General features: G+C 45.0%; 1 protein-coding gene across 7 annotated transcripts in view; it reads right to left on the reverse strand.

Annotated features, from left to right (window-relative positions):
• LTBP3 (latent transforming growth factor beta binding protein 3) overlaps positions 1–22,074 on the reverse strand; it is a 165,796-nt gene that overhangs the window by 98,537 nt on the left and 45,185 nt on the right. For 6 of the 7 annotated variants that reach the window (XM_033953910.1, XM_033953909.1, XM_033953908.1 and 3 more), the window contains 7 exons: positions 20,122–20,214; positions 19,917–20,039; positions 19,369–19,527; positions 14,129–14,314; positions 12,975–13,030; positions 2,923–3,007; positions 2,672–2,767 (listed from right to left, as the gene is read on the reverse strand). In XM_033953910.1, the coding sequence (XP_033809801.1) occupies positions 2,672–2,767; positions 2,923–3,007; positions 12,975–13,030; positions 14,129–14,314; positions 19,369–19,527; positions 19,917–20,039; positions 20,122–20,214 (798 nt within the window). The remainder of the gene's footprint in view (positions 1–2,671; positions 2,768–2,922; positions 3,008–12,974; positions 13,031–14,128; positions 14,315–19,368; positions 19,528–19,916; positions 20,040–20,121; positions 20,215–22,074) is intronic. The other variant, XM_033953906.1, reaches the window with a different exon arrangement.

The raw sequence follows: 22,074 nt of genomic DNA on the forward strand, positions 1-22,074 counted from the left end.
CTCTCCCTCTGAAGCCACTTCCTGGTTGCTGGACCAGGATGTGACATCAGAAGGAGAGCCAAAGTCAGTGCGGGCATCAGGTTGGAAATGCTGCTCACGCCAGTGAACATAAGAACATAAGAACTGCCGCTGCTGGGTCGGACCAGTGGTCCATCATGCCCAGCAGTCCGCTCCTGCGGCAGCCCCTAGGTCAAAGAACAGTGCTCTGAGACCAGCCCTACCTGCGTATGTTCCTGTTCAGCAGGAACTTGTCTAACTTTGTCTTGAATCCTTGGAGGGTGTTTTCCATTCAGACATGTCCTCTTTTTAGAGAGCTGTCCAGGTGCCAGCAGGATTTCCAAAACCCGGCACTAAAGCCCTGCTGCTTTCTTAGAAGCCTAATGCAGCTATTAGTCATAAGCACCTATCTGGGCAGATTACCCCATACTAGGGTTACCAGATTTAATCTCAAAAAAGGGATATCTGGTCCCATCCCATTCCACCCCCAGCCCCGCTCTCAAACAATCTCATGTCTCCTTCCCTGAGCTCAGGGCCGCATCTGGAGGGTGTCTGTGCAAGCGCAAATGTTGACCTGATGACATCACACACAGATGTGCATGCGTGTGATGTCATCGTGTGGACATTCGCGCATGCACAGACACCTTGCAGACACAGCCCCGAGCTCAGGGAAGGAAACATGAGGTCGTTTGAGAGCATGGCGGGACCAGAAAATAGGGCATACATTTAGAAGCATAAATTAGGAGCTTGGTATTTTTTGAAAATCAAGCTCTTTATATTTGGAAGAGGGGTACATTGTTCACAACAACATTTTAACTAGGTGGCACTGCGGAAAGCTCTGGAGCACTGAAAGGTTTCTTAAAGTGAAGGAAAAAGAGATATAATCCGTGCAAAATTCTTCTGCACGACTTATGTTCCGCGAGAGCCGCCATACTCATATTACACCTCTCCTTAAGTCACTTCACTGCCTTCCCATCCATTTCCAAATACAGTGCACTCACTCTGCAGTCCCTCAATATCTAACCACACTTATCTCCCCCTATGGTCCCTCCATGCAAGTCCCTTCTATCCGTACCCTTTTCCTCCACTGCCAACTCCAGACTCTGTCCCTCCGTCACCATATGCCTGGAACAGACTACCTGAGTCATTAAATCAGGCTCCATCTCTAGCAGTATTCAAATCCAAGCTAAAGGCCCAATTTTTTGAGGCTGCTTTCAACTGCTACCCTATGTACTCGAATATAAATCGAGATTTTGGGGCCTTAAAAATGGCCCAAAAATGGGTCTCAGCTAATATTCGGGTCATCAACCACCCACCCAGACTTGATGCAGGCCTTCGCCGGGCCTGCTGTATGGCCCTGGTGGGGATGATCAAGACTGGATGGATTCTTCCTGTCTCCTGTCCTGTCTGACTCTGCCAATTTTGTTTACCTCCCTCCTGCTTCCCCCATGTACCTTTCTGAATCCCTGGTGGACCAGCAAAGTACTGGGCAGGAGTGAGCTTTCTGTGCTTCTGCCCCGTGCTGAGCCCCTCCCTAAATGGTTGCCTCGAGTTCTCTCATCCCATCGGTATACCGGGCATAAGAGAGCTTTCCTCGTTCCTGCCTGGCACTGAGCCGCTCGCTGAATGACTGCCCCTTGTTCTTGTGGGAGTAGTGAGAACTCGAGGCAGCTATTCAGCGAGCGGCTCAGTGCCAGACAGGAGCGAGGAAAGCTCTCTCATGCCTGGTATACCGCTGGGCCACAAGAATTCAAGGCGGCCATTCAGGGAGAGGCTCAATGTGGGGCAGGAATGCAGAAAGATTGCTCCTGCCCGATACATCACTGGACCACAAGGGATTGAAAAAGGTATGCGGGGAGAGGCGGGAAGAAGGTAAAAAAAAAATTGATAGAGTTGGCTGGGACAGGAGGGATCCCTCCTGTTCCGGCCCACCAGGTCATACGGAAGGCTCAGTAGAGGACTGCAGGACATTGGGAGAGAGGGGGGACAGGGTACAGGGTGGAGAGCCTGGCAGAGCAGGGAGGGAGGGGGATGAGTGCAGAGCCTGGCAAGGGAGGGAGTGGGGTGGGAGCAGGGCATAGATCTTGGCAGGGCACATGAATATTAAACCCCCCTCACCCATCTTATATTCAAGTCAACCTTTTTCCCTCCTGTTCTTGGGAGAAAAGGGAACCTCGTCTTATACTCAGATCGACTTATATTCAAGTATATACAGTAACTCCCACTCACCATAAAACTACCTATGTCCACCAATTTAGAATTGTCTGTCTGTCTGTCCAAATTAGAATTTAGCATGTAATTTGAATTTAACATGCAATAGACGGTCCAAGCAGGAACTGTCTATTGCATGTTAAATGTATAGCGCAGCGTACACAATTTAGTGCTACAGAAATGATAAATAGTAGTAGTAACATAATTTTAAAGAAGGCAGAACTGTCCCCTGAGGTGCTGAGAAATGTCATAGAAAATTTGCACCAAAATATTTCCTAAAGTAAAACAGAGGTGGAGGAAACACAAGAGGATTAGAATGCTCCTTAAAGGGGAGGTGATGTTGACAAGCATGTGGCAGTGCTCTTAAAGGGGATGAGATATTAAGGATGAGAGGAAGATGCTGGTGATGTTTACTGAACTGCAGGAGGCTGGGAGGATTTTGCAGTAGAAGGCACACACTTACCCGTCACCTGGGTTGAAGCAATCTCCACAGCACTCCGGGAATAATGTTCTGGTAGCAGCTCCATAACAGCTACAGTCGTCGGCCTCGCCATCACCTCTGCAATGTCGGAATAGAAATTATTTCAGGCCTAAGCCAGACTAAGGGAACAGCATTAGAAGCCCACTGGTGAACTGGAATTGAGCATTGCCCCCCCCCCCATTCTTTTAAGGAACTATGAACTGGAGTCACAGGAAGGAAAGGAAGGGCCTCACCTGGATAGCGCACCCCTTGTGTTGTGGCACCAGCAGGCAAGGAGCCTACAGACTGTTCCTCCGAGTTGGTACCATATGCTGGCAACTGGATAAAGAAATGCAGCGGCGGCGGCGTATCATCAGTGGGACAAAATAAATAGACAGATCAGTTTATGGAAGACATTTTTATTCTTATCAGCTTAATTCATCCTGGACCTCTCAACTCAGTACAAAATCATTCCCCTCCCCCTCCCGTGCTTTGCTAATCCCTGACTTTAATTTGCTCTACCTTTTCTTCTCCTATGCACCATGTTTCTAAAAAGACTGGTGTATCCTGTACCAAGCAAGCCTGATTATAACCCAAATGTCAACAATTATGGGGTGGCCAAGCATATCAGGAGTGTTCCTCACTTCTTTGATAAGATGTACGGATTATTAGACAGCTTGGGGGGAGACGGCAGGATGACGGCAGGACAGAAGAAAATCCTGTGTTGACAGAAGAAAATCCTGGAGAAGGCCCACGATTGGCTGGCAAAGGTACCTATGAAAATGGCAGGGATATCACGCCATTCACAGAAGCAAGTGTTATAGAAACAACTTGAAAAACTGAAGGTGGACAAAGCCATGAGGCTGGACGGGATCCATCTCTGGATATTGCGGCAGCTCAGAGAGGCTCTGGCGAGTCCTCTTAAAGATTTGTTTATGTGCTGGCTCCATTTCATGGGGATAGCCTTTGCTGCATATATGTTCAATGTTGTTTTATGTTTGGATATTGAGTTATGTGAAATGAACCAAGATACTGTATTTCTGTGCTCCTCAGTGATTAGCCTGCATAGGCATCTGTGCTGTTTTCAGTGCCTGAAGTTTGTTGTGATGCCTGCCTCTAGGCATGCTGGAAGGAGCACTATTTCCCCCTCCCTCTGCCTGATCTGAGGAGAATGAGAAAACCATATTGACTGACCCTTATCTTCCAATGTGTCTGAGTGCCAAAGAACACTCCACATTGAGGCATCTACCCAGCTGCCTTATTTCCCTGTTAAACACAGAAGACCATAGTGTTTGTACCCGTTGTGTTGGTGACGAAGAATTGGAGTGCGAGATGTGTTATGCCCACTGATGTAACTTCTCTCTTTGGAACTGATGTGCGAGTCCAGCTTTATTAGCTACTGACAACTTTCTCTGGGAGAGAATTAAGTTACTCAAGCAGACTCATTCTGTACAGACAGAATCCTGACCCAGCTTAATTATTACAAGTGACCTGTTGATTATTTGTTATCAATTATTAAATGAATTTTGGATTAAGGACTTGGAGTCCCTCATGAGTAGAACACAGTCTCAGTTCAACCACAGGTTTAAACTACAAAGACATGCTTGAGTAAAAGATCTTGCAGAGGCTTTGATAGTTTAATAAATCCTTGGAGACAGGAGAGGTTCCGTGGGATTGGAGAAGAGCAGATGTGGTCCCTCATCACAAAAATGGTGATCGAGAAGAAGCTGGAAACTACAGGCCGGTAAGCCTCATTTAAATTATTGGGGAAAGTAATGGAAGCATTGCTGAAGAAAGGTCAGTGAATTTCCTGGAATTCAATGGGTTACAAGATCCAAGATAGTACTGTTTTTACCAAAGGTAAATCGTGTCAAATGAATCCGATTGAATTCTTTGACTAGGAGAGAATTACATCGAGGATGTGCGCTAGATGTAATTTACTTAGATTTCAGCAAAGCCTTTGACATGGCTTCTCATAGGAGGCTCTTGAATAAATTTGACAGGCTGAAGTTATAACCTAAAGTGGTGAACTGGATTAGAAACTGGTTGACAGCGATGCTAGAGGGTGGTGGTTAATGGAATTTGCTCGGAGAAAGGAAAGGTGAGTACTGGAGTGCCTCAAGGATGGTCAAGGGCTGATTCTGTTCCATATATTTGTGAATGACATTGCTGAAGGGTTAGAAGGTAAGGTTTGCCTTTTTGAGGAGGATGCCAAGATTTGGAGCAGAGCAGACACCCTGGAGGGAGTGGAAAACATGAAAAAGGATCTGCAAAAGCTAGAACGGTCAACTAAAATTCAATGCAAAGAAGTGCAGTGATGCACTTCGGCAGCAGAAATCCAAGGGAGCCATATGTCTTAAGAGGCGAGAAGCTGAAATGCACAGATATTTTTTATTCAAAAAGCTTTAAGCCCACATTATCCAGTCATTCTAGATGGGTTCCAGATTTAAACATACAATAGCATAAAATAAACTAAAAAACAAAAAATATTGAAATATAAACAACAAACATGAATAAAATGCATCTTCAGCCAACACATTAGATCAGGGCTGCCCAAGTCCGGTCCTCGAGATCTACTGGCAGGCCAGGTTTTCAGGATATCCACAATGAACATGCCTGAGAGAGATTTGCATACCAGGAAGGCAGTGCAGGCAAATCTCTCTCATGCATATTCATTGTGGATAGCCTGAAAACCTGGCTTGCCAGTAGATCTCGAGGACTGGAATTGGGCAGTCCTGCATTAGATACTCAGAAGTAGCCATCCTGACTGGATTCTAAAAGAATCTGGACTCCATAAGGTATCCAAAAACCTCCGCAAAAAACAAAATAAGCCTTCAAATGTTCCCTAAACTGAACAACAGAAGTAACCTGCCTAATTTCAATTGGAAGTGAATTCTATAAAATTGCACCACCTATATAAATAATTGAAGACAATCTGACAGTTCTGAAAGATGGAACAACAATATTTGTCTGATGATCGTACTATATTAATAACCTCTATTGATAGGTTTAAAACAGATCTGAAAACGTTTCTTTTTTCTGATGCATATTAATTGTGGTATTACCAGGCGCGTTGCTGGTACCATGTAAAACAGAAAAAAATCCTAATGTGTTTTCCTTCCACCTTTTCTATTACAGTTTGTTGTTCTTTCCCTTTTCCCTTTTATTTGATGTGTATTTGAATTTTGTTTTTATTATATATGTTTTTATATTGTAAGCCGCCCTGAAGGCAACCTCCTAGTGCGGGATAGTAAACTTTTAATAAACTTGGATGTATTTTGTGAATTAAAGTAAGAACTTTAAATTTCACACACCACACAACTGGAAGCCAATGATGCTTTTTCAGTACAGGAGAAATAAGTGACTATTTTGGCAATCCATTCAGTTCTGAGCTATTTGAAGGGTCGTAAACATATAATTGGGAAGACCCAAATATAGCAAATTACAGTAATCAAATAAAGGAGGAATAAAAGCCTGGCCAACAGTACTAAAATTGGTGCAAGTGAAATAATCTTCAATCTTCTCAGCAATCTAATCTTAAAGAATATCTTCCGAATCACATTCCTATTCTGAAACTTTGGTGATAGTGAAGAATCAATAATTACTCCTACATAGCACAGTTCTGTAACAAATCAGAGTTTTTCATGTCATCAACACTCAGGGTTCCTTTTACTAAGCTGCGGTCGCGTTTTTAGCGCACGCTAACCCCTGTGCTACGCGGAAAAACTAATGCCAGCTCAATGGAGGCGTTAGCGTGTAGCGCGCGCTAAAACCGCTGGCACAGCTTAGTAAAAGGAGCCCTTCGTTTGGAAGGAATTAAAGTATCAGGAGGGTTATCTGATAACCACAAAATCTGAGTTTTTGTCTTGTTTAACTTAAATCTATTAGCCTGCATTCAAGTCTGGATTAATTTTAGACACAAAGTTAGATGCTGCATCTCATCAGTCACTGAAGTCTTGACAGGGAAATAAAACTGGATCTCTCATCAAGCATAGATTTTAAACTGAAAATTCAAGCAAGATAATAGTTGACAAATGGGAACTAAATAAAGATTGGAAAAGATTGCAGTTTTGAACCTTGAGGAACTCCAGCTGACAATTTCCAATCAGATTGGTCAAGCCCTCGATGAGCTCAAACACTGCTGATCTAAAAAAAATAAGTATACCATGCGAAAACCTTGCCAGAAATTCCAAATGATTTTAAATGAGTCAACAAAATACTATGATGTATAGCAGGGGTAGGGAACGCCGGTCCTCGAGAGCCGTATTCCAGTCAGGTTTTCAGGATTCCCCCAATGAATATGCATTGAAAGCAATGCATGCAAATAGATCTCATGCATATTCATTGAGGAAATCCTGAAAACCTAACTGGAATACGGCTCTCGAGGACCGGAGTTCCCTACCCCTGATATATAGTGTCAAAAGCTGCTGCAATATCTAAGCAAACCATGAAAAACTGGGTACTGCGATCTAAACCAGCGCGCACTGAATCAAGTAGAAAAATCAACAAAATCTCTGTTAAGTGCTTTGGACGAAAACCAAACTGAGCAGAATATCATCAGTGTCTAAAGAATCTTGCAATTGCACCAATGCTATTTTTTCAGAATTTGAGCCAAAAATCTCAACAAAAAGATTGAGCGATAATTTTTTTTTTTTTTACCCCCACCCAAAAATCTAGTTTTTCATTTTTTTAGCAATGGGCAAATGGCAGCACATTTTAATATATTAGGAGCACAGCCATCATCTAAAGATTTATTAAACAAAACTGAAACGCTTTAATAAATATCATCGCCCAAACTGTTCTGCCCCACTTCAGTGAGAACAGTTTACTTAAGATATATAAATAGTATGCTATGCTGCGGGCTCAGTAAGCTGGAGCCCCCCTGCTCCCAGTGGGCTGAACTGCCATGTGTGTGTGTGTGAAGAAAGCAGTCTCTATGTTAGATAGCACATGGCTGTAGAAAGAGCATAGAAAAGTACTGTTAACCAATTTGTTTTCACCACTGCGAATCTGCCAGTCTAATACAGCTTGTGAGAGAAATTGGAGTATAATATTATTTCCCCATAGAGTATATGGGATACACTCCTAGCCATTTCTACCTCAGGAATGTGCTGGTTGTAGTGTGGATTCTGTAAAAGAAGAACTGGCCTGAGAACAACTGAACTGAGAATTTATTTCTTTCTTTGTTTTAAGTTTATTAAAGAAAGCTTGTTTAAGGATTACAGGGTCCTGCTTGTTGATATTACTGGCTGTTGGTTCAATGGGTTTAGTTGCCTGATAATTCTCTAAATAGAGTGAATTCAGGACAGAAACTCTTAATAAATCATTGGAGATTAGTCGTCCAATACACAAGAAGAAAGATTCAACTTTTCACGATATCAGCTACTTACTGTGGTGAAAAAGAAGCAAAACATTCTAAAGTACTTTGCGGCCTGCCTGCTTTGCATTCAGTGTTACAACATTTTTAAAAGGTACAAACAATATCTTTAACCTTTTTATAAAATGCAGAAGCAAATTACTCACTGGAACCATAACTTCTATCAGGAGGGGTAGTTAGTTTATGGGAGAGACCCTGTGTCTGAGGGTCTGAAGGTAACAAAACAGTATGACAAGGCGGTGACCATGGCCAGAATGATTCTATACTGTATAGAGAGAAGAAAGAACACCAGAAGAAAGGAGGTGTTGATGCCCTTGTACAGGTCATTGATTAAGCCCCACTTGGAGCATTGTGCTCATTTTTGGAGGCCATATCTTGCTAAGGATGTAAAAAGACTTGAAGCGGTTCAGAGGAAGGAAACAAAAATGGTATTGGACTTGTAACAAAACACATACGAGAAGAGATGGGAAGACTTGGATATGTATACCCTAGAGAAGAGCAGAGACAGGGGAGAAATGATATACAGTGTTCCCCCGGTTGTTCGCGGTCCCAGTCATTTGCGGTATTTTTGGACCGTGAACTGCCGACAAAGAGAGGGCAGCGGGAGAGGCAGGAGAGAGCAGCTGGAGCGCAGGAAATCACTTGCGGTTCACTCCGACCGCCTCTTCCTACACGAAGTCAGGCCTTATCCAATCAGGAGCTGCTCCGACATGCAGCTCCTGATTGGATAAGGCCCTACTTCGTGCAGAAAGAGGCGGTCGGAGCGAACCGCGAGTGATTTCCTTCACTCGTGGCGCACCGGCTGCTCTCCTGCTGCCCTCTCCCCTCTCCCGCTGCCCTCTTCAGGCTCCCCCATGAAAAACCATATTCGCAGTTTTTCGAGATTCACGGGGGTTCCTGAACGGAACCCCCACGAATCTCGGGGGAGCACTGTACACATTTCAGTATTTGAAAGGTATTAATACAGAAACTAATATTTTCAGAGAAGGGGAAACAGAAAAACTAGAGAACATGAATTGAGGTTGTGGGGTGGTAGATTGGGGAGTAATGTCAGGAAAGTTTGCCTTTTTGTGGATGATACTAATTTTTGTAACAGAGAATATAAGACTTGCCATACTGGAACAGACTGAAGGTCCATCAAGCACAGTATCCTGTTTCCAACAGTACCCAAATCAGGTTCCAAGTACCTAGTTTATCCTAGGAATAAGCAGTGGATTTCCCCAAGCCATCTTAATAACGGCCTACACACTTCTCTTTTAGGAAATTATCCAAACCTTTTTTAAACCCCGCTAAGCTAACTGATTTCACCACATTCTCTGGCAACGAATTCCAGAGTTTAATTACATGTCTGGTAAAGAAATATTTTCTCCGGTTTGTTTTACATCTACTACTTAGTAGCTTCATTGCATGCCCCTTAGTCCTAGTATTTTTGGAAAGAGTGAACAAGTAATTCACATCTACCCTTTCCATTCCACTCAGTATTTTATAGATCTCTATCATATAACCCCTGAGCCTTCTCTTCTCCAAACTGAAGAGCCCTAGCCGCTTTAGCCTTTCCTCATAGGGAAGTCGTCCCATCCCTTTTATAATTTTCGTCACCTTTCTCTATACCTTTTCTAATTCTGCTATATCTTTTCTGAATTGCACACTGTATTCAAATTGTGGTCTTACCATAGAGTGATACAAGGGAATTATTACATCTTTATTTTCCATTCCTTTCCTGATAATTCCTAACATTCCATTTGCTTTCTTAGCTGCCGCCGCCACACATTGAGTTGAGAGTTTCAATGCATCCTCAACAATGATACCTAGATCCTTTTCTTGGGTGATGACTCCTAATGTGGAAACCTGCACCACATTGCTATAACTCAGGTTGCTCTTTCCCAAATGCATCACATGGCACTTGCTCTCATTAAACATAGAAACATAGAAGATGACGGCAGAAAAGAGCTACAGCCCATCAAGTCTGCTTACCCACCCCCTGTCTATGCCCTAATGACCCAATTTTCTTATCTTGACCCTCGTAGGGATCCCACATGGGTATCCCATTTATTCTTAAAGTCTGGCACGCTGTCTGCCTCGATCACCTGCACTGGAAGCTTGTTCCAATGATCAACCACTCTCTCTGTGAAGAAATACTTTCTTGTGTCGCCATGAAATTTTCCGCCCCTGAGTTTGAGCGGGTGCCCTCTTGTGGCCGAGAGACATCATCTGTCATTTTGACGCCCAGTCTCACAAGGTCCTCTTGCAATTTTTCACAATCCTCTACGATTTAACAACTTTGAACAACTTTGTGTCATCAGCAAATTTAATTATCTCACTAGTTATTCCCATCACAGCATAGACCCCTGGGATACTCCACTATTTACCCTTCTCCATTGAGAATATTTAAACCTACTCTCTGTTTTCTGTCTTTCAACCAGTTCTTAATCCATACTAGAACATTACCTCCTATCCCATGACTTTCTAATTTCCTCAGAAGTCTTTTATGAGGTACTTTGTCAAATGCCTTTTGAAAATCCACATGCTCATTCACTCCTTCAAAGAAATACAGTAGACTGGCGAGGCAAGATTTCCCTTAACCAAATCCATGTTGGCTTTCTCTCATTAATCCATGCTTATATATATGTTCTCATTTTATTCTTTATAATTGTCTCTACCCAGTGGTATATAAGGGGGGGGCACCACCCTGAGTTCCGTCTTCTTTCCGCTCCCAGCTCCTTAACATCCCTCCTTCACTGTGCGCACGCCTTCACTCTCCCCTGTACCTCTAGCTCATCACCAGCGCGAGCAGCAGCAGCTCCAATCTCCTACTGGCACTGGCCTCAGCTCTCCCTCTGATGTCACCTTCTGGTCACGGAATCAGGAAGTGATGTCAGACAGAGACCCGAGGCTGGCACAGGCAGCGAGTTGGAAATGCTGCTCACGCTGGGGATGTTAAAGAGGTACCATGGAAGGGAAGGGGCGCATGAATTCGTGGTGGGGGGAGGGGAAGGAAGGGTGAGTGATGAACAGGGCAGAGAGGCACCACTGCTCTGGGGGGTGTCGGAAGTGGGGGTGTTGGGGGATTGAAGGGGCTGGTGGCAGGAGGGAGTGGGCATCCTTCCTGCCAATCTCGGATTGGGGGTGTTGGGGTTTGGGGGGCTGGTGGCAGGAGGGAGTGGACATTCCTCCTGCCAATCTCAGATTGGGGGGCAGTGTGTTGGGGCTTTAGGGGCCAGCAGCAGGAAGAAGGAGTGGGCATCCCTCATGCTGATTTCGGGGGTGAGTGTTGGAGTCCTCTGCCGCAGCCGGCCCAGCTGATCGCAGCAGGTCTATTTTGCCTCCGATCCATTGAGCTGGCTGGACTCTCCAAAGCCACAGCTTCGGGGAATCCTGCCGGCTCAGCTGATTGGGGATTCTCTTGCCACAATCAGCTGATGGCAAGGGATCCCTCAGCAAAGATAGGTGGCTGAGCCGCCTATCTTTGCGATCAAGCTAAGGTGTAATTCTCTAATATCAGTGCCGGTGACATGGGTGTCGATTAGAGAATTGGGGGAGGGGTTTAAGTATCTGTTTGTTAAGGCAGATGCAATTCTGCATAGGACGCTGGTACCCGATTCTCAGCCACTTCTTAGGTGGCCGCCAAGACCAGTGTCCTATACAGAATCAGGTTCCTACTGTCTCTGGCTCAGAAATATTAGATAGAAAAGATAATTTAACCATGAATGTAAAATGCATGTGACTATTGGGCAGTCTGGACGGACTGTTCAGATCTTTATCTACTATGATTTATTACTGTGTTTCCCCAAAAATAAGACAGTGTCTTATATTAATTTTAGGCCCAAAAAACGCACTAGGTCTTATTTTCGGGGTATGTATATGATCATCTTTCCCTTCCTCTCCTTCACCCCAATTCTTCCTCTTTCCTTTCTTTCCCCCACATGTGCAGCATCTTTCCTCCCCTCCCTCGTGCAGCAGGACCCTTACCCGGGTTCTATCCTTCCTTCCCTCCCTCCCATCCCTCGTGCAGCAGGACCCTTGCCCAGCTTCCCTTCCATCCCTTGTGCAGCACAACCCTTGAGCAAACACCTTCCCCTAGCACCTGCACCCACCTCCACCACGCAGCCGAACTCCCATCCTTCTCTCCCTCTCATCTGAACCCCACCGACCGCGAGCGAGCCCTACATACCTCCCTAAGCAGCGTCAAGCCGGCAGTACTCTAAACATGCTGCTTCGGCCTTGTCCACCCATGAATTCACTCTGCTGCGTTACTGATGCTGAGGGGAATTGGGGGTGTTGGTTGGCATCGGGAGACATTGGGCATCTCTCCTGCTGTAACCAGTGATGGGCATGTGCAAATTTAGTGAGTCTTCGCTACTCTCCATCAACCTCTTTTGCATGAGTGTTTTTTTGGAGAATAACTCACTATTTTACAATTGCTACTATAATGGCTGCAATAACAGTCCATCGTTTTTTGAATGCAAATTGTTGAAATCTAGCCCTCAGTTCAAGCCTTATCTTACAAATGTAAAATTAATGAGTGCATTATAGGTATATGTTTAGATATATATTCTGCTCAACTAAGCTTTTCTCCTTAATTCAGAATTCAAAGTGGAAGTACTGAGCATTTTTAGCCCACTTTCTGAAGGAAAAAAAAAGTTTTAGGAGGTGTAATAGAGCTTGTGGGAAGAGTCCTAAATTCATACACCTGATTTTTAAAATAAATTGGAGGTTGCAAAGATTGACAGGAACATTTTGAGGAGATCATGTACAGTAAATTTGCAGGCATGTACACCCCAGAAAGCAGGGTTCCATTAGTTCTGTGGGAGTTTCTTGTTTGACTGTTGGCATCTCCCTTACTGCAATCTCTTCCTCTATGCTCTGTTTCTTGTACTCTCTCACACTTCTCCCTCTACCCCCTTCACTCCTTAGTGTACCCAAGGATACCTGGTCTGGACGCCAAGACAGACAGTCGGGAGCACTCACCATCGGAGGGATAGTAGCTTCAACAGGCAGGTGAGGAAAAGAAAAAGAGAAATTAGTGTCAGCAAACTCAGAATAAGTAACTCTTCTCTATTCCAAGATTGCTATTTGAATGATGGCATCACTGCATAACACACCTCTGTCCCCCAGAGATGACATCACTGCTACCCCATTACAGGAAGCATGACACCACCAGCGCTCTTCAAAGAATAAATGACATCACTACCTAGGGTTACCATATGGCTCCAGAAAAAGGAGGATGGATTGAGACATCCAGGTTTTACTTCCATTAAAAGCAATGGAAGTACAACCCAGAAATCTCAATCTGTTCTTTTTCTGGAGCCATATGGTAATCTTATCACTATCACTCTTTTACAGAAAGTGGGATTTTAAGTTGCAAAAGGTGAATCAATAGAAGAAGCAAAACTTAGTGGCACAGGTTTAAGCATTTTAAGCAATGGTGCACAACCAATTTGACAAGCGTCAGAGCTGCTAGAATGAAATAACAAAAAAGACTAAGAAAAAATGTTGGATGTCCGAGCAAAAATATAGGGTGTCCTGCAGCTGGTTCTATCTAGCAGGCTGAAAACACAAAATATCTAGAAATCTTATTGGAGACACAAGCACACACAGAGCATTCAGACTTCACTAAGGCCTAGGAGGCTGAATATTTAGACAACGATCTTGATATCAGTGATGGCTATTCAGATGATTATAAAGTTTTGTGGTAAGGCATACAAAGGATAGGGTGCTGGGAGTGAACTAAATGGGCAAGATGGTGGAGTACAAAGACAGAAAATGATCATAACTGTCCTGGATAAGGAGAAACCTTACAAGTAGTCACACACTATAGACAGAGGTGGAAGAGCTGATTGGCCTTTCTCTATTGCTACCACTTGCAGGAATCATGACATCACTGCTATCCATGCTAAGGTCTGTGACATCACTGATACTCATTTACACAATACAAAAATGCTCCCTTTGCTTCACGAGCCAGAGTAGACATCATATCCTTTCAAAACATTAGCATTAAGCAATGCTGGGAAGTCAGACCCTCTCTCTAGTTACATAGTTTATGGGCGAACAGTCCCTTGGAATGTCTACTGGAAGGAGCTCACCTTTGACCTCGCTGGATTCGTCCTCCTCAGGTGAAAGAGTGGGGAATTCATTGGTCTGCTGAAGATCGGTACCCCCAACAGGATGAATAAGCAGGGTGAAGTCACTCTCACCATGGATAGTGAGAGTCTGGTGAGAGGTCAGGATGTGGTAACCCTTTCCAGCAGGACAGATCTCCTTAAATGCCACTGAAAGGAAGAGTTAATGAAACAATTATTCAGCGAGGCAGTCTCAGGCTCCAAAGAGCTGGGAAGGAAGGAAGCAGTTCAAGCCCCATAGAGTCCAAGGATAGGTAAAAAGGCAGGTATCAAACCCTGAGGAGTTAGAGAAGAGAGCATCAGATCTGAGGCCCTGAGAAGCACAGAAAAGAGAGGATTCATGTCTCCACCCCCTCCCACATCCCAAAGGAGCATGCGCCTCCACATAGTTATTAGGTGCAGGGACGGTGTTAGGGGAGGGCAAACAGGGCAGCTGCCCTGGGTCCCACAGCTCCAGGGTCCCCGCGGTCCAGCTATCTCTTTCCTTCTGTCCATTCCCCTCACTTCCCCGGTCTTCTTTTTAACATCTAAATGTTCCTTTTCAGAAGGGCCCCAGCATGGCAGCCATTTTCAGAAGTTGCTGGCAGTTTCTCCTCTGCTGTGATCTGCTCCCCTCTGACGCAACTTCCTGTTTCTACCTGGGCAGATCACAGCAGAGGGAAAGTATTGGGGCAGCCACCAGCAGCTTGTGAGAATAGCTGCCGTGCCAGCCCAAGGCTCCTCTGAAAAGGGACATTTGGATGTTGAAGGAGACCGGGAATGTGGAGGGAAGCGAGAGAGATGGACAGAAGGGAAAGAGATGTCCAGACCGCAGGGCCTCCTGGAGCTGTGGGACCCAGGGCAGCTGCCCTGTTTGCCCTCCCTTAACACCGTCCCTGCACCCAGTAACTATGAGGAGGAGCATGGATTCTTTGTGGGAGGAGCATGCTCCTTGGCAGTGGGGATGGGGGTGGGGAGGGATGAGATATGAAAAAACACAGAACAGAGATGGGGGAGGGACCATAAAAACAAGTTATGAAATGGGGAGGGAGGGAAAGAGAGAGATATGGTAGACAATGGGAAAGAGGGATTACAAGGGCTTAAGCAGCCCTCAAATTTGGAGGGGACAGGGGTAGACTGTGGAGTCAACATATTCCTCTTCCACCCTCTCTCCTAATGGGTGGACATGCATTTTTTTCCTCTCCCACCTCTTATGATTCGATGTTTCTCTCTTTTCCCTCCTCTGCATGGTCTGGCATGTCTTTCCCTTTCTGCATGGTCCAGCATCATGCAGAGAGAAAGCTTCTGGGTTTGCAAGAGGAGAAGCCAGACCATGGGAAAGAGGGAAAGGAGAGAGATACTGCACTGCATAGTTTGTGGGGTGGGGGAAATGCCAGACAGTATATGCACTGCCACTGGGGGAGCCTGAGTCAAGAATGGGGGGGCCTGGATTCCCAGCCACCCCCTTGTGGAGGGAAGAGAATGGCAGAGATGTTGAACCCAGGGGAGACAGGAAGTTCTAGGGAGGGGAAGATACTGTTGGGAAGAAAAAGAAATACGCTGGAGCAGGGGATGAGAAGTAGGGAGAGAAGGGGAAATGTTGGATGGGGCTGGGTCAAAGGGTGAAAGGAGGAAAGGAAAGAGAGAAGGAGCAAGGTTGGACATGAAGGGGAAGGAAGAGAGAGGAGGTGATATAATGGATCATGGGGGAGGGACAGGAAGGAAGCGAGATGGGACAGGAAGATAATGTAGGAAAAAAGACAGAAAGATGTTAGGCCATGAAAAAGAAAAGGAGAGGAGATACTGGGCTACAAGAATGGAGGGAGGGGATATACTGGAAATTGTGGAATCATGTGGGATAGACCAAGGGACAGGGGTGGCAAGGAGATAAATGAGTGGAGGAGAGTGAGTACAGTAGAAATGAGGAGTATGGAGGAGAGTGAGTACAGTAGAAATGAGGAGTATAGTGAGTACAGAGGTAGAAAAATGATAATGAGGAGTAGATGAAAGATGAAAGATAAAAGGGTATAGGAGACTGGGGAAGGTGTGAGATGGGAAATAGAGCTACAGCATGAGAAAGGGAGATGGGAAGTTGGAAGGTAGCTGAAAAGTAAAAAGAAGGAAAGGGTGACATTTGAGTGGATGAAGATGAAGAAAAGGAAGAGCAAAAAAAGGAATGATCAGTATATTAGAGACAGGTGTAGTGAGGGAATGAAACAAGACAGGAGAGAGGAGAAAAGACATATGGACAGCAACCACTGGAAAGGGAATTATCAGAAGAGACAAAATGGGACCTGCATGATGGAAAAATAAAATATCCGGATAACAAAGGTAGAAAAAAATGTTTTATTTTAAATGTACGAGGGTCATTTCATAAATAATTCCCAGGTTGGTAACATTGGGGAGTGGATGATGCAATTGCAGTAAACCTTGTTTCACTTTCACTTCAGTGCTTGAAGTAGCAGGACGTGTGCTTAGGAGCTCTGTAGTGTACATAGTATGGCTGTGACAAGTGTGGGAAATGGAGGCTGCAGGTGTCTCGGGGACTGTGTCTGTTGATGATCAGAGGTCGTACATTCAGATTGAAACTCTACGTGGCAAAAACCCGTCAGAAATCCACAGTTCATTACATGAAGTTTGTGGTGAGTTAACAGTGGACCGTAGTACAGTTTCTCAGTAGGCAACTCGTTTTCGGAGTGGTTGTTTGAGCATAGATGATGATGCAAGACCTGGAAGGCCGAAATCAACAACCGATGAACGATGTGTTAAACTCGTGGTGATGCTCTTGAACAAGATCATCATGCGACATGCAAGGAACTTTCTGAAACCATAGGGATTCCATTAGTATACTGAATTCTGGCAAATGATTTAAAAAAGAGAAAAATTTCTGCGCGATGGGTCCCCCATTTCTTGACTGCTCAACAGCAGCAGAGACACCTGGACAATGCAACCGTACTGAAACAAAGATTCAACATTGAAGGTCAGGCATTCTTGAATCGCATTGTTGCTATTGATGAAATGTGGGTCAGAGACTTTGAGCTGGAGCTGAAATCACAGTCCAATGAGTGGAAAGCTCCATCTTCCCCACAACCAAAAACATTTCGACAAGCTCAATCAAAAGTCAAACAAATGATGATTTTTGCTTATGATCATGAAGGCATCTTCATCACAGACAAAGTTCCATGTGGAAGAAGTGTCACAGCAGTGTATTATTGTGATTTTTTTGCAAAAAAATGTGCAAAAAAAGGCACAAAAACCGACCTCGGTTGGTCTTGGCTGCACAAAGGGAAAGTTGTCATTGAAAAGCTACATGAATACGGCTGGGAGGTGTTACTCATGCTCTCTACAGTCATGAGTCTATCAGACTTCGACCTTTTTCCAAAGTTGAAACAACCTATGCGTGGACATCGTTTTCATCTCTGGAAGAGCTTTCTTCCACCGTTAGCCAAGCCATTCGGCAACTGAACAAAAACGGTGTCTTGGATGGAACAATGAAGTTTCCTGGACGTTGGGACTTGGTCATTGCAAAGCAGGGAGACTATATTGAAAGATTGTAAAGAAATACTTGAAAAAAAAAAATAAAACATATATATATAAAAAAAAAATAGTGTGCCTTATTTATGAAATGACCCTCATATTACCTGGAATATGTTAGCTTTGGGATATGTGCATCACAGATGTATTGTGTCCTGTGGCTTACTAGAGAGCTGATGGGGTGGGGGATGAGGGGGGCAGTGGCCCTGAGTCCAAAGTGGGTAGGCACTAAATTTTCTTCCTGCCCTGTCTCATGCCCCCTGCCCAAATTCAAAATATAAATGCCTAAACTGGTGGGGACCCCCAAAGCCCTTCCAGCTGAAGACCTCATCCTCCAGTCCAATGGCCAGAGTTCTCCAAGCTGCCAGACCGGAGGAGGTGTTCTTCACGAGGGTTCCATTCCAGGAGCACCTGCGAATTTCGAAAAACCGTGAATGCGGTTTAGGAGCAGATCGGAAACGGGAGAGGGTTGCAGGGGCAGCGGCGGGTGCTAAAAAACAATATTTAGGCTGGCAGGCGGTTTGGCTGTGCAGAAGGCTGATGGGTGGGAGAGGAGAGAGGAGGAGGAATCGGCTGTGCAGAAGGCTGATTTGCGGACTCAGTCATTCCCTGTATTTTCTGACCGGAAGAGGCAGTCAGAAAATACTGCAAATGACTGAGTCTGCGATTTACGAATTCGTGGGGGTCTACTGGACATTTTCTTATTCTGAGGAGCCAGAACAAGGAATGTGGTGTGATATAATCAGACACGCCTTCCTCTACCAAGGAACCTGGAGGGAAGAGGGGAACAGTTTCAGCTGCTGTGGAAGCACAGAGATAGTAGATAGATGAGGAAACCAACTGAATATCCCTGCTAACCAGCCATCCCTTAACTGGTTAGGTTAGGGGCGTTCCAGAGGTGGGGTTAGGGCGGAGTGGTAAAGAGGCTGTCAACTTTATGTGCTAAGTTAGCCAGGCACCAGTCTGAACACTGGCCGGTTTCCGGTTAACTTCCAGATATTCAGTGTTGGGAGCTGCACATACTCTGGCATTGACTATCCAGGGATAGATCAGCCTACGGCTGTGAACGACACACTAGCTGCTTATCACTGGAGGCTGAATATTACCTCCAATGCTAAGGCAGAGTTATTTTAAATAGTGCTGTATTGTTTGAATGTCCTCTCGGGTGATTGTTGTCTTCTTTCCTATCTGAAATTGGCATGTCTTTCTATTCATGTTTGCTTAGAAATGTACACCGCCTAGATCTACGAGCCAGTATTGGCAATATAACAAGCTCAATAAACATAAACATTACAAAGATAGAATGACTTTACATGATCTCAGGCCTTCATTCAAGGTGGTTGGATCTCTGCACTCATCCTGCTTCATCAAAATCATAGCCAGAGGGCCAGGCTTCACTGGCTGTTCTTTCAGCAGAGTAGTAGTTCCAAGACAGAAAGTGGAACCCAAAGGCAGTGAGAAGAAAGAGAGAGAAAAAGAGACACAGAGACAGAGAGACAGACACAGAGAGAGACACAGAGAGAAAAAGAGAGGGAGAGAGACAGAAAGAGAGGGAAAGAAAGAATGTGTGTGAGAGAAAGAAAGTGTGGCAGAAAGAGAAGAGAGAAAGAGAAAGTGAGAGGAGTTAGAGAAAGAGTGAGAGAAAGCGAGAGAGAGAGAGAGAGTGAGCATGAGAGAGAGAGTGATCTTACCTGTGCCATCAGATGGACACCTCTCACAATATGAGCCCCAGGCCTTGCCCACACTGCAGCAACAAAGCTGTCTGGTCAGCTGGGTGGACAAAGGGTGCTGGCACTGATTATCTGTGCTGACCAGCCGGAAACACAGGCCTTTCTCTTCTAATTTCTCTGCTGCAGGGAATCAAATTCACCCCCACCCCCCGGAAAACCCAAAATATCATTAAACCTCTTCGCATAACTAACTACGCATACTTTCCCAGTTTGCATATTTGACAATGACAAAATGAATTTTCATGCACCCCTCCCCCTCCCATTTTCCCCAGGAATGGTCAAAAGGTACAGTCTCGTGAAAATAGGAGGTCCCAAACTAGATTTTCACAGCCTGATGAAATGGATTCTAAACAATACTTGCACTCCCTACCCCCAAACCGCCAGACCTTCCCATCCCCTTCCTGTGCAAATGTATGGCAGACCCACATGCATTTATAGATATACCCAGTGACCTCTCCCTGAGAGCACAACCCATTCCCTGCCCAGGGTGGGTGGAGGGCAGTACGTACCAACACACTGAGTACGAGCAGGTCCAGGGACATACCCTGGCTTACATGTGCAGCGAAAGCTCCCATGTGCGTTTAGGCACTCGCCATTCTGACAGACACCTTGCATGATGCACTCATTAATATCTGGTGGAAGAGAGGAGGCAGGCATCAAATACCCTTCTGCAAATACCCCCAAAGCTCAAAGTTGTAAAAAGCTGCATTATACCCTGGCAGTGGGTGCTGTTGAGCCTCTTATAGCCCTGGGGACAGTCGGCCCCATGCTCCCCTTGAACAGATCCAGTCTTCTGCACACCTATGTCTGAAATGATAAACAGCAACATTTAGAGAGGATAGGCAGAGATGCAAAGAGGGAAAGGACAGAAGAGAACAGGGGGAAAGAGATCAAGGAGAGAGAAGAAACAGCCACCATGGAAATTATGAGGCACACGAGGGTCAGTAAATAAAACCTGAGTACTAATGCTGCCTGATTCAAATCGATTAACCGATTCACTCTGGAAAGCTGGAGTCTCTATACAGGATGGTCCACTGCAAGGGCTTCGAGAAATCTCAGTTATTCCATCAGTCCCTTCTTTTGGAGTTTTCTCTGAAAAGACTAATCCTGCCAAAGTTTATGCTACTGTCCCTCCATGGACAAATTTGGTCGCCATTTGTATCAAAATTCTCTCATGGCAACTAGAGTTTTGAATTACAATTTTGTTTTCATTTCTTATTTCAAGCATTTGGTTGACACACACTGCCTATTTCAAATATATTCCTCAACATCATCTTCCAGGGTTTCAGCAGGGGATCACCATTCTGACTCAACTCTGCATACATCTCCTTCAATCTTCTTATGATGCATTTTAGCTTTCCTCGAGGATCGCTGCCTTTTCAGTGGCGATGCGCAGGCTTGCCTGGCTCCGCACTATAGACATGGACCTTAATCTTCAAGATCGTCTGGCCAACATTCCTTACCAAGGCAATGAATTGTTTGATGACTCCATCAAGGCAGCTACTAAATGTCTGTCTGAACATGAGAAATCTTTGCTTCCATCACTCGTCCTAAGCCTAAGCCTTCTACTTCTAAAGGCTTCAGACCTCTTCCATCTTACCAGAGGCGTTTTCCACAGAGAGCAGCTCCTTATACAAGAGCGCCTCCTAAGAAACAACCACAACAGCAGCAGAGACAGCAAAAATCTCAGACTCCTGCTGCACCTAAGGCCTCTCAGCCTTTTTGACCATCTAATACAGAGCATAACCTCCATTGTTCTGCCCTTTGGAGGTCGTTTCCATCATTTTTACCACCACTGGGAGATCATTACATCAAACCTCTGGGTGCCGTCCATCATCAGGGAAGGATACTCTCTTCATTTCATCCAGGTTCCTCCAGATCTGCCTTCAAAAGAGTATCCTTCCAATCCATCCCAGACTGCTCTTCTTCTTTATGGAGCTCAAGCTCTGCTTCGTCTCCATGCCATCGAGGAGGTTCCTCTGGAACAGCAGAGCAGGGGTTTTATTCCCATTATTTCCTAGTTCCGAAGAAGACGGGCGATCTGTGTCGTATTTTGGACCTCAGAGTCCTCAACAAATTTCTTGTCAGAGAGAAATTTCAGATGCTGTCTCTGGCATCTTTATACCCCCTTCTAGATCAGAACAACTGGTTATATTCTCTAGATACCAAAGAGGCTTACACTCACATTCCCATTCATTCAGCCTCTCGACAATTCCTCAGATTTCAGGTGGTGAATCTGCATTTTCAGTACAGAGTGCTACCTTTCAGCCTGGCTTCAATTCCAAGAGTGTTCACCAAGTGCCTAGTTGTAGTAGTAGCAGCAGCTCTGCGAAACCATGGCCTCCAGGTGTTTCCGTAACTGGACGACTGGCTCATCAAGGATTCAACATCTCAAGGGGTTATTGTAGTGATCCAATGAACTACGTGGTTCCTACAAAGCTTGGGGTTCAAAATCAACATTCCCAAATTCCAGCTACAGCCCTCTCAAACTTTGCAGTTCATTGGAGCTGTTCTGGGCACTGTCCGACTCAGAGCATTCCTTCCTCAACAATGTCAGGATGCTCTCATTCATCTCTGCCACAAAGTGTCTTCCTTGACTACAATTTCAGCAAGACACATGATGGTTTTCCTAGGTCACATGGCTTCTACAGTTCACATGACTCCTTT

The sequence above is a fragment of the Geotrypetes seraphini genome, chromosome 8 (assembly GCF_902459505.1).
Source record: "Geotrypetes seraphini chromosome 8, aGeoSer1.1, whole genome shotgun sequence".
NCBI classification, from domain to species: Eukaryota; Metazoa; Chordata; class Amphibia; order Gymnophiona; family Dermophiidae; genus Geotrypetes; species Geotrypetes seraphini.